We start from the raw sequence: 13,740 nt of genomic DNA, 5'->3' as shown, positions 1-13,740 counted from the left end.
GGGATATTTTATGGATAGAAAAACACATCAAAGGTAACCTGTGTTTCTAATTGCAAAGGCCTATAGGTGGCTTGCCGTCCATGAGACTAAAACTAGAGTTACAATTTGTGCTAAATATAAATTAAGCTTCAGAATTTTAACGTTGATAATAATTAAACTGAAAATAATAAAGCTGAATTTGATAGCAGATAAAGCTGCATATATTAAATTTTAGAAACTAAAACTACCATGCAAAGCAGAGATAATTAAACTGAAAATGATACATAGTAAAACACTGCAACAACAGGATACAATCACTCTACCGAGTACAATACTGGAGATAACTTACCAATTCAAGAGTGGAGAGAGCCTGGTTGACAGAGAGCACAAGTCTAAGCTTGTTGTGCAGAGATATCAAATCACCCCGTTTCAAGCTTAGCTCCTGCACCGTCCTGGCAGACCCTACCAAGTTGGAGTCCAAGATCCTAATGGTCTCCTTCAACTCCCTGACCCTCCCACACCCCTCGAGAATCTTAGCATTCAAGTCCTCCAATTGCCCCTGCGCCTCAAAAAAGGAGTTGGAGCGGAGCGAGATTTCCCTGACCAAATGCAACTCCACCACATCCAAATACTGCGACAATCTCTCTTGCAGAGCAAGGTTCTCCAAAGTCGTCCTGAACGGGCACGCTGCCCTGAAAGTCGGGCCATCCTCCAACTCAAAATCCTCCTTAAAGTACAGCGCTGGAACCTCCCTAAGACACGCCACTAGCGCTTCACCTGCGGCTCCCTCCGAATCCCCATCCAACACCTGGTGGTCGAGATCATGCTGCTTGAGAATATCCTGAAACCGGGAGTGAGGTTCCGAAACAGACGACAGGTAAGAAAGGAAGTCGGATCGAGTTATTTCGGATCCAGGCTTCGGAACAGAGGGCAAAGGGGTAAACTCGGGAGCCGGTACAGAGGTAGAGGAAGACCACCAGCCCACGAGGGAGGAAGAAGGTTTGGGGTTGTTAAGGATGGAGGAAAAGCTCTGGCTGCTAGCATCAGAAAGTGATTTCGATAATGGAGAAGTAAAACTCGATGATCTGTTGCTATTGGCAAACGGGGATTCGGACCTTCCCGATTGGGAAGGCAGTGAATCCATTATGCAATCAAGATCTATACGTGTGTTTAGATTATATACATATACGAAATGAAATGTAAGACGAAGAATTTGGTTTTGACCTCGGACTGTATCGATGGCGGAATTTATCACGCTGAGCTCGATGCGGGTTGGATCTGGAATGGTACCAGGAGAGACGGAGAGAGATGTGGGTGGATGCTGTAAACACTAAACAGAAGGTAGAAGCAGAGAACCGGGAGGAACCGGAGTACATGAACTCAGCGGGCTAAATCAATCGATAGCTACCAGATTTCCTACTTTATATACATAGGCCTGGTTGAGGCGTTGAGCCCCTTTAAACCTTGTCTGACTTCCTTTCTTTCACATTTTATGGCATTATTTTCTTTCCGGTACTTATTTCAATCACATATTTTTATTAAAATAATATTATACGTAAATCAAAAAATTATTTTTTTAAGTCCCGATTGATACACATTAATGTAAAAATGAAAAATATAGCAGCTACAAACTCCATACAAGATATAAAAATTCAAATTTGATGACTTAATGTGATGGATAATGATCATATTTTCATTTTAATGAGAAAATAATGAGAAACAAACGATGGCTTAATCGTACATTTCAAAATCAATCACTATTTCATAATACATTACACACAAATAATGGGACACAAACAAGCACTTAATTTAAAGAAATGTATTGTGAAATAGTGATTAATAAAGAATGTGTGGTTAAAAAAAGTAAAATTTTTTGATTTACGTATAATATCATTTTAATAAATAATGTATAGTTAAAAATGATTACTGTAGAATAAATAATGAAAAATAATGTGAAGTAAAGAATGACAAACAGGGATTTAGTGTCATTGTGGCCACCCAATTTAATTTTATTTCATCGTGATCTCCAAATTTTATGTTTTGTATTACCATGATCACTCTATTTGATTTGATTTTACGATGATCACCAAATTTCATATAATGTTTCACTATGGTCACCCAACTTCTTTTCACCTTTTTTATTAATTTTAAAAGGTGTAAAATGGTAATTTTGCATTATATATATAAAAAATAAATTTTTAAAAAATAAAAATCTTTTTTTAAAAAAAGGTTGTTTAAATAAGTTTTATTTTATTTCATTTTTCTATGTGATTTTTTAAAATAAGTTTTTAATTTATTTTTAAAAAATTTTTTAAAAATAAATTATTTTTTTAAGGAACTTTATTTTAAAATAAATTTTATTTTATTTTACCTCTCTCAGTAACCATTTTTAAATAAGTTTTTATTTTATTTTTTTAAGTAATATTTTTTTAAAAATAAGCTTTTATTTTATTTCATTTTTTAAATTAAACTTTTATTTTATTTCTGTTTTTAAATTTATTTTTCATATATAGTGCATGTTACCATTTTACCCCTTCTTAAATTAAAGAAAATGACGAAAGAAGTTAGGTTGCTATGATAAAACGTTATATAAAATTAGGTGAGCATCGTGAAATGTTATGTAAAATTAGATAGCCATTGTGACACTAAGCACAAAGTGAGAGTCCATGATAAAACAAAATCAAATTAAATAATCATCGTGACACTAAATATAAAATTAGGTGTCATTGGTGGATTTAACCCAAATTCGATTTTATAATCAAATTTACATTAATCGTAGACTGCCACCCAGGAGGTTATGCAAAATGTACCATCAACCCAAGAAGTTATCATAGACTTATAGTCCATGTGTTTGTAGGAACCCTGTATTTAATTTAAATCAAATTCAACAACTAATTTTAATCACATATTATATATAATTAATAATTTTTTAATTACATATTTCATTAACTTTTATAAAATTTGTGAGTGAATTGCCCAAATGGTCGCTGAACTTTGTAAAAGATTTCCACAGGGTCACCGAACTTTAAAAATCATCAAATTTATCACCGAACTTTTCAAAAGGTTTCCACGAGGTCACTAAACTTTAAAAATCATCCCTGAGAAACCTTTTGCAAAGTTCTGTGACTCGTGGAAATCTTTTGCAAAAATTAGTGATGAATTGGTTGATTTTTAAAGTTAATGACTTCGTGAAAACCTTTTGCAAAGTTCAGTGATGAATTGCGTGATTTTTAAAATTCAATGGTCCCATGAAAACTTTTTACAAAGTTTAATGACTATTTGGATAATGCACTCAAAATCTGCTAAAAATTTAATTTTAATCCTGATCAAACAGGGTTACAAGGGCTTAATTGATAGTTTAAATTTGACTAAAAGTCATTATTCTTTATTCATTATAACATTATGCTTTTGTTTGAGCCTCATTTTTCTATCAAATTACATTCTCAAATAGTGATTTAATCTCATTTCAATCACACATTCTTTAATAAAATAATATTACACGTAAATTCAAAAAAATTTCTTATTTTTTAATCACACATTCTTCATCATAACACTATTACAAAATGTATTTTTATGATAAAGAATGGGGCTCAAACAACACCCATATCTTTAATTTTATTTCATTGTATTCTAGTCACTAACGTTTTATATACTAACAAATATTGTCTTAAATGAAATTTTGTTTGTGATGCTTTAAAATGGTGGACAATTATTTGGTTATGATTTTTATATTTATTGCTTTTAGCTAATGCAAAAATAAGATGGACAAATGAGTTTTTTTTAACCCCTGTTTGATTTCCATTTTGGGAGGGGTACGGGGGAATGCATTTTGAATAGTAGATTGATGGCGAATGTGTGGTTAAAAATTAAGAAAATATTTTGAATTTAAGTATAATATTATTTTATTGAAAAATATGTTGTTGAAAATAAGTTTTGAAAAAATGAATTTTTAAAAGAGTGGAAGTCAGACAAGGCTTAATCTCTTTTAACAAATTTTTGATGATAAGAGTACGATCAAATATGCTAATTATTGAAAATTGATGATAGGAATATGATTAAAAATGTATGAGATTAGCGTAACAATAAAGTAAGGGATGGTGAAGTTGGTGGAACGATGCTAGAGGTACAGATTTTTTACAAATGTACATTTGGCAACTTTCTACTTGTCCATGACAAAAAGCACAAAAAATAGAATCAATGAGATGTTGCGTTATGTAATGAATTTTTTTGTACGTATGTTTTTTTTTTTCCCAAATTTAGTGACAAAAATGTGGCTTTAATATATTTAGCCCTCGTTTGGTGGTGATTAGAATCAAATTTTGAGCAAATTTTTGACAAAAATTGATAATATGTATGATTGAAAAGTAGTAGATTCCATAAAATATATTGTTAAATTTAAATCTAGGCCCTTGTTCGAGCCTCATTCTTCTAAATATTTATTTTTTCAATATTCATTTTCAATCACACATTCTTCAATAAAATAATATTACATGCAAATCCAAAAAATTTTCTTAATTTTTAACCACACATTCTCAATCAATCTACTATTCAAAATGCATTCTTCCTCTAAAATGGGGCTCAAATAAGGGCTAGATTTTAAGTTCTACCAAATGGAAGCTTAAGTAATTTTGGACAAAACTTTCGAACTGAATCAGACCAAATCGAACCGAACCAATTAAACGAAGAGTTTATATTTAAGTTAGATACCCAAAGGAATATCAGAAATTGAGAATTGATGGGTCCAATTTCGTTCTCGATTCTAGACGAAGCATCGAAAAACCGAACATTTCATTTGCTAACTAATTAATTGAGCCCAAAATATCATTTTCCCATTTCAGTCCAAACTCAACTTTGTAAGTATCAAAATTGAGTGACCTACATTTTTTTTCAATCATTTTTTCCATTTCTCGAATAGTCGAAATTGAGTGATTGCACCTCTCTTCATCTTACCCTCTTTCTCCCATATTCATTAAATTTCCTCTACTTTGATCAAAACAATTTGTATACACTGATGAATGAATCTTATTAGAAAACTTGTTAATTATACACTTTTAAATTGAACTATATTATTTTGTAAGTTTCTATACCTGTAAATGTTAAAAATTTAACTACAATACGGAACAAAATGATATCTAATCGAATCGAATTGGTACACAATTAAATTTAGATTCGATGGTTCCAATTACTAAATACTCGAAAATTCATGTTCGATTCGATTCTCTTTATAATCAAACTAAATCGGAACATGTCCAACCCTAAACTCGAGCCCCAACTCACCTTAACACATAAAAAAATGGTGGCCAAGTTCACGCACATTTTCTTTTAAATGCGTCGCATTTAAATTGTATTAAAGATTTCTAATTTTTCTTCATTATTACATCTAAGTCCCTACTTATATTTTTCCTTCGACCAGTTCACCTCCTTGCTTCTTTGCTGTGTGTGTGTGTGTACTTATGCCAGTGTATTAAGAGTGTGATTTTTCTTAATGGATTTTGCCTATGTTTGGAGTCCATTTTTTCAAAAACTCATGTTTTAAAATTTCATTTTCAACCACAAATTATCTCATAAAATAATGTTTCACATAAACCTAATTTTTTTTTTTAAATACACATTCTCAAATTACTATTATAAAATATTTTGTCTCCCCCAAAAAATGGTGCTCAAATAGGGGCTTTCTAAACATCAATCGCCTATACTACATGTACACAAGCTTACTAAGCCTCTGTTCAGACTCCATCAAAAATAGTTTTTAGGGAAAAACGTATTTTGAAATAGTGAATTTTTTAATAATGAGTAGTTCTAAAAAATGAAAAATGTTCAGTTTACGTATAATATTTTTTTATTGAAACATATATGATTTTTTTTTTTTAAAAGATAGAGAAAAATGAAAATGAAACACAACAGGTTCTAACAAGGCACATCCCATACTCCCATTTCTTCAAATTTTGGGTTTAATCATAGCCACTGCAGCGTCCCTTCACATTTTTGCATATTTGAACACAATTTTATTCTCAAATCAAGCCAAAAATAAGGCTAAGATGCTGCATTGGTGCCATCCCCAATTTTCGACGGTCATCCCTTGGTCTATAAATTAGTAACGAATAAGTGAGTAATAATTGTAATTACTGTAAAATGTGTTATTAAAATTAAAATTTAATCTTGAGCTTTAAGCCCTTGTTTGATGACCATTATAAAGAGAAATGGGAAAAAAATTATGTTTTGAATAGTTATTTTTTGGAAAGTGTGTGGTTAAAAAATAGGAAAAAATTTTGAATTTTCGTACAAAATATTTCATTATGTGAATATGCGATTAAAAATTAATATGAAAAATAAAAAGTTTTAAAATAAAGAGAGTCTGACATAGGTTAAATTACAATCAGATAATAAATTTTAGTGAAAATTACATAAAAACCTACTTTTAAATATTGCATTTCAAAATCAAAAACATAGTTTATCTATACAAAAATTAGATAATAATACAATTTTCAATATTAAATAATCACATTATATAATTCAATTAATTATATACCCACACCCCAAACCCTAATATTCATTCCCATTTTCACTTTCAACCAATTCTCTCTTTACTCTCCTCTTTACCTCGTCATCACCACAGACGCTGGAGCAGCATGCATAAGGCCAAGCATCATCGTAGTAGCGATCTAGCAATTACCTACACCGTAGGTCGAGTGATGCTTCACTGCTACAGCTACTTCGTCCTTGCAACAATTTGCGATGGTAGTGGTGCTATGGTGGCAGAGGTGCCTCGTGTAGGGAATGGGAGCGGTTGGTTGTGGGCAATGGTAGATCTAGCGGTGGTGGTGGAGGTGAGTTTTGTGGTGGTAGTTACTGGCGATGGTCCATGCAATGATCTGAGATGGTGGTGGTGCCGTGCTTGCAAAGGCACCTCGCCCAGTGAATGGTGGTAGCAGTTGTTGGCGATGGTAGTGGATCTAATGGTGATGGTAAATTGGAGGTGGATGTGAGTTTTGTGGTGGCGGTTACTGGCGGTGGAGGTGGGTTTTGTTGGATCGAAGATGGACAATGGCGTTGTTGGATTTAGAGGTTGCGATGGCGATGATTTTGTTGATATAGACACTAGTGATGGTGATGGCAACGACAGCAACAACAGTGGTGGTATTGATATAGGCAATGGTGCCCAACGGCAGATTTTTTGTGGGAGTCGTGGTCGTGGAATGGTATGGTAGTGGTGGTCGTAGCAGTGGTTGCGGTGGTAATGGTGAGATGTTGGTGGCGATGGATTTGTTGGGGTGATGGTGGATCTGGCACGACAATGTGGTTGTGGTTCTAACGATGACGGTGGTGATGGTAATGCTGTTGGAAACAATGGTAAGGTGATGGTTGCAAGTGTGGTGGTCACAAATTATTTGGTTGATTGTGATCATTAATTTGATTAATCTGTCACCAATAAATAATATGTGACTAATGAAAAATATAAACTGGGACCAAAAAAATGCGTGAGTAAAACATTGTTAATTTGTGGTTATATAATAAATTGTGACTTAAAATTTTTTGATTTGTGGTCGATGAACAAATTATAACCTATAAATTTTTTTAATTATGATTGTAAAATAATTTGTGACACGTAAAAATTTTAATTCGCGATTGAAAAATAATATATGACTAAATAAATCTGACCTTAATATATTTAAAAATATATATATATAATTAATTAAATCATAAATAAATTTTGATAAATATCTGATTTTCGAAATTTAAAATATTTATTCTTAGTTTTGAAATATGTAATACTTAACTTTTTAGTTATGAATTTTTCCCTGAACTTTAAGTATTTACCTTAACTATTCCTGCGTAGGCCCAACTTGGCCCTAAATAAGTTATTAAACCTTCCGTTTTGGGCCCTAAATTAAAATCATGGGATATCAATCTACTCGTATTCCTGGTTCAAAACTAGAGTTCGGTTTGTGATGGATTTTTAGAGCTAAACTTTTAATTGATAAATAATAAGAAGTTATTGTTTAATGTGTATTAAATTAAAAAATATTTCGTTGTAGAAGAATTTGTACCATGTAGCAGTTGATTTCGAGAAGCATCAAGCTTTTCAAATTTGGATTTTAACTTCTTTAGATATATAATTAAAATACAAATTTAACTTGAGCTAATTAGATTAATTCATCTTATGCATTACATTATTAATATTCCATACGATATTTTAAATTTAAATATTTTCGACCATATATTTTATGATTTACTAAATTTTTTGAGAATATATAAATATTATGCATAGTGTTACAATAGTAAAAATAAACATTATATTATCGTCAATGATAATTATTAAAATAAGGGATAATTATATTTGGGGTTCCAAACTTTTTTGTTTTTTCATAGATTTTAGCTTAACTTTCACTTTGTGCCAACAAAAGGTCCCAAACCTCTGAGAAATTAACCATTAGTTGACTAAGAAAATTACATTTGACCATATTTGATGAATTTTAAAATGATCAAATGATAATTTTATATTTTCAAACATAGAATTATAATATTTAAATAAAAACAAAAAGAAAAAAGAAAGAAATGGAAGAACATTCACAGTCCACTGCTCTCTCACTCACTCTCACCTGGTGTGAAAGAAGAGTGGGGTTAATGAAGGAGACAACCATTTATTATTTCTTATCTTTGATTTTTTATTTATTTTTCTTATTTTTGTGGTTTTTCTATTTATTTATAATGCGGTAATTCTAAACTTACAACTAAGGTCAAATGTATCCATCCATTTTTTATTTATTTTTCTTATTTTTGTGGTTTTTCTATTTATTTATAATGTGGTAATTCTAAACTTACAACTAATGGTCAAATGGATCCATTCATTTGAACTCCAGTTGTTAATTTCTCAAAAGTTTAGGACTTCCATTGAAATAAATTAAAGTTTAGATAAAGTCTACGAAAAAAGAAAGATTTGGGACTGCAGTTGCAATTTTTTCTTAAAATTAACATCCATTTTAATCATTCTATACAACATAATGATATATTAGCTTTGTTTACCAAATGTTAATTCTGAAACATACATCAATGTTGAAACAAAAATTTACCAAATACTTAATCAATTATTCTCACATTTGATTATTTATTTAGCACATAAAAAATTGATGATTTTAAAAGTACATCAACGTCAATAGGGGTTGTCTCCGAAAAATTTGAGGTCCAAGATGATAAAATATTATGAGACCTCTAAATATAATTTTTTTACAAACGTAACAATTTCTTTAGCATTAATTATGGTCGATTCAAACACAATTTCTCACTACAAAGAACATTAAGCCCATGAAACTTACTCACCGTTTGATTCGTTTGATAATTAATTATCACGTTTAAGAAATAGGACTAAGGCATTATGAAAACCAATGAAGTCTGTAAGTAGTGACTACTATTTATTACCCAAAAGGTTCTAAATTCAGAAAGTAAAAAAAAAAAAAAAATCGAAATCGAAAGCGACATTCAAATCTGTAAGTAGTGACTACTATTTGTTATTGAGATTTGAATGCCGCTTTCGATTTCGATTTTTTTTTTGAAGTACTAAAAATAAATGCCGTCTCATTAAAACCTTGCTAGGAAAATTCAGTAGGACAAAACCTATGCTAAGGAAAAAGAGTACAGCTACTCCCCTGATATTGATCACTGAAAATCTTTGAGTCGACGCATTCCAATCTCATGAATTAATTTCTTGAATGTAGATGTTGACAATAATTTTGTAAATAAATCGGCTACATTGTCACTTAAGCGAATTTGTTGAATATCAATGTCGTCATTCTTTTGAAACTCGTGTGTATGAAAGAATTTTGGAGAAATATGTTTCGTCCTATCACTTTTGATTTAGCCTCCTCTGAGTTGTGTAATACAAGTTGCACTGTCTTCATACAAAATTGTTGGACTGTCCTTTGTTGAAATTAATCTGCATGATGCTTGGATATGATTGGTCATGTTTATCAACCTTACACATTCTCGGCCTACTTCATAAATTGCAATAATTTCAGAATGATTTAAAAATGTAGCTGTCAAGGATTGCTTTACAGATCTCTATGATATAGTCATTCCTCCACTGTAAACACATAATTTGTTTGTGATTTAGTTTTATGTGGGTCAGATAGATAGCTTGTATCTGCATATCTCATTAAAGCAGATCCCAACTTTTGAAAATAAAATAATCTCAAATCAATAGTACCCTTTACGTAACGAAAAATATGTTTAACATCATTCCAATGTCTTTGAGTTGGTGTAGATTTATATCTTACAGGGAGATTTACAAAAAAAAGTTATATTGGGTCTAGTGCAATTTGCAGGATAAGTTAATGCTCCAATTGTACTAAGATATGGTACTTCAAGACCAAGAACTTTTTCTCCATCTTCAAGTGGACGAAATAGATCTTTTTTCACGTCAAGTGATCGAATAATTATAGGTGATACTAATGGATGTGCATTATCCATGTAAAAACATTTTAAAACTTTTTCTGTATACGTAGATTGGTGAACAAATAATCCATCTACGAAATGTTCAATTTGCAATCCAAGACAAAATTTGATTTTTCCCAAATTCTTCATCTCAAATTTACTTTTCAACTAATCAGCAGTTTTGTTGAACTCTTCAAGAATTCCAATTAAATTTAAATCATCAACATAAACTGTCACAATTGTAAATCTACTATTTGTTTTCTGTATGAAAACATATGGGCAGATATCGTCATTTTTATAACTCTCATTCAACAAATATTCGCTAAGGCGATTGTACCACATGCATCCGGATTATTTTAATCCATATAATGATCTTTGCAATTTAATTGAGAACATGATTCTCAGGCATGTATCGTTTGTTCCGGCACCTTAAGTCCTTCAGGAACTTTCATATATATGTCACTATCAAGTGAACTATACAAATTTGCAGTTACTACATCCATAAGACGCATATCAAGCTTTTGTGATATAATCAAACTAATTATGAATCTAAAAGTGATGGTGTCTATTACGATAGAATATTTTTCCTCGTAATCAATTCCTGGTCTTTGTGAGAAATCTTAAGCTACTAGTCGGGTTTTGTACCTTGTAATTTCATTATTTTCATTCTTCTTTCGTACAAAAACTTATTTATATCCAATATGGATTACATTTTCAGGTATTCAAATTACGGGTCCAAACACTTTTCGTTTCTCCAAAAAATTCAATTCCGCCTATATGACTTCTTTCCATTTTGGCCAATCATTTCTATTTTGACAGTCTTTAACCGACTGTGGTTCAAAATCCTTATTTTGCATAATATCAAGAGCCACATTAAAAGGTAAAAATATTGTCTATAACAATATTCTTTCATTCCCATAATTTATGAGATAACATATAATTTATTGAAATCTCATTATTTTCTAACACTTGTGGTTCTTCAGGAACCGTATTTTCAATATATGATTAATCAATTTTTTATAACGTGACTTCTTTCCGAAATTTTTGACTGGTTTTTATGATGTACTTTTCTATTTCGAGGTACAGAGTCTTTTGAATTAACTGGTCGATCACGCTTTTGGCGTATTTAAGATTCATTTGCTGCAGCAGATTGTCCTACAGGAACATCAATTTTTGCTAAAATATATTCCGCTAGAACTTATGATTTTTTCACTTTTCTTGTGTCAACAAATATATCAAGTAATTGATTTGCAACTCTTTATAAATGCATGATTTTTCCAACCTCTTACTCACATTGATTACCGTGGGGATTAAAGTGAGATAGATTTGCTTCATTCTAAGTAATTTTACCTTATTTTTCAAGATATAGTTTTTCCCCTCCCAAAGTTGGAAAAGTCATTTCATCAAAATCACAATCTGCAAAACGTGCAGTAAATAAATCACCCGTTAAAGGTTCAAGATGCCTAATAATTGACGGTGAATCAAAACCCACATAAATTTCAAGTTTTCGTTGGGAACCCATTTTAATACGTTGTGGGGCGAAATAGAAACTTGGCAGCACAATCAAAGATCCGTAGGTGAGAAATATTAGGTTCATAATCAAATGCAAGTTGCAAATGTGAATATTGATAATATGCAGTTGGTCTAATATGAACCAATGATACAGCATGTAGTATTGCATGACCCCAAACAGAAGTTGAGAGTTTTATTTTTATAAATAATGACCTAGCAATAAGTTGTAGACGCTTAATAAACGACTCCGCCAAACCATTTTATGTATAGACATGTGCAACTGAATGTTCAATTACAATCCCGATTGACATACAATAATTATCAAATGCTTGGGATCTAAATTCACCAGCATTGTCAAGGCGAATAGTTTTAATTGAGTAATCGAAAAATTGTGCTCGTAATTTTATAATTTGAGTCAGTAGTCCAACAAAGGCTACATTCCTAGTAGAAAGTAGCCAAACATGTGACTATCTAGTGGAAGAATCAATCAATACCATAAAATAACGAAATGGTCCACATGGTGAGTGTATTGGCCCACATATATCTCCATGAATTATTTCCAAGAAAGTTGGGGATTCAATATTGACCTTCGTAGGTCTAATGACTAACTTTCCTTGCGAACAAGCTATACATGGATAATCATTAGGTAAAAGAATCTTCTGATTCTTTAAAGGATGTCCATGTGAGTTGTTTATTATTCGACGCATCATTATAGTTTCTGGATGTCCAAGTCGATCATGCCAAAATATAAAACTTTTTGGGTCAACGAACTTTTGGTTCGTAATATTATTTGATTCGACTATTTTTATAAATGTATAATACATGTCAGATGGGAGTGCATAAAATTTTTCTTTTATCTGTTTTGACCAGATACAAAAGAAGTTATACAAACACATTCGATATTATTTTTTTGTGTCGTCTCTATATGATATCCATTGCAACAGATATCTTTAAAATTAAGCAAATTTCTTCTAAATTTGCTAGAATAAATTGCATCGTCAATATATAATTTTGTAATATTTGGCTATTCCGAAGCCTTCAACGATATTCGATGTACCTAATATTGTATTGACATTATTCTCTTTTAATGTTAAATCCAAAAACTATTTTTTTATCTTGAAGAATAGTATGTGTAGTGCACTATCAATCAAGCAGGTGTCTTGACAATCCATCATGAATCTATCAATATAACAAAAGAGATATATTTTTAAAAAACTTAGATTGAAAATGATAAGCGTAATTAATACTGTGAAATTAACGATACATAATAAAGTTCAAAATTTTTGCGAAAAGTAAAAACATATTTCAAACTAAATTTCTAAAATAAAGAGAAATACTAGAAACATTAAAAAAAAAAAAAAACTAATCTATATCTTTCATCACACCACACCTAATCAAATGGTTAATATTTCCATTTGGATCAACAAAGAAATCGGAGACATCTAAATTAGTCATATCAATTGGACCATCATAGTCAGCAAAATTTGTCTCCACTTTTCCCTTTCCCTTAATTGATTTTTGGTAGAGATCCACAAGGTGTTTTATCGTACGGCAGGTACGTGTCCAATGTCCTTTCATTCCACATAAAAAATAACTTTCTTCGTGTACTTTTTTAGATGTTCTACTTTCGTTTACTTTGTGCCATTTGAAATTGTTGTCTTGTTGTTGATAATTTTGCTGATTATTTCGTCCATGGTTTACTCCACGTGCACGTCCATGTCCCCGTCCAAGTTCATGTCCTTGTTTTGATATTACATTTGTTTCAGACAATGGTACAGAACTAGTTGGATATAACCCATGATTTTTCATCAGCAGTTCATT

At 31.1% G+C, this 13,740-nt stretch overlaps 1 protein-coding gene across 2 annotated transcripts in view; it reads right to left on the bottom strand.

Annotated features, from left to right (window-relative positions):
- The window catches only part of LOC111401848 (vacuolar protein sorting-associated protein 54, chloroplastic), a 17,608-nt gene extending 16,186 nt beyond the window's left edge, over nt 1–1,422 (bottom strand). Inside the window, exon 1 of one of the 2 annotated variants that reach the window (XM_023029790.1) lies at nt 329–1,422. In XM_023029790.1, coding sequence (XP_022885558.1) covers nt 329–1,123 — 795 coding nt within the window. In that variant the 5' untranslated portion in view covers nt 1,124–1,422. The remainder of the gene's footprint in view (nt 1–328) is intronic. The other variant, XM_023029789.1, reaches the window with a different exon arrangement.
- Nucleotides 1,423–13,740: the final 12,318 nt, after the last annotated feature.

Source organism: Olea europaea, chromosome 10, assembly GCF_002742605.1.
Source record: "Olea europaea var. sylvestris chromosome 10, O_europaea_v1, whole genome shotgun sequence".
Classification (NCBI taxonomy): domain Eukaryota; kingdom Viridiplantae; phylum Streptophyta; class Magnoliopsida; order Lamiales; family Oleaceae; genus Olea; species Olea europaea.
This window is presented reverse-complemented; position numbering and strand designations above follow the sequence as displayed.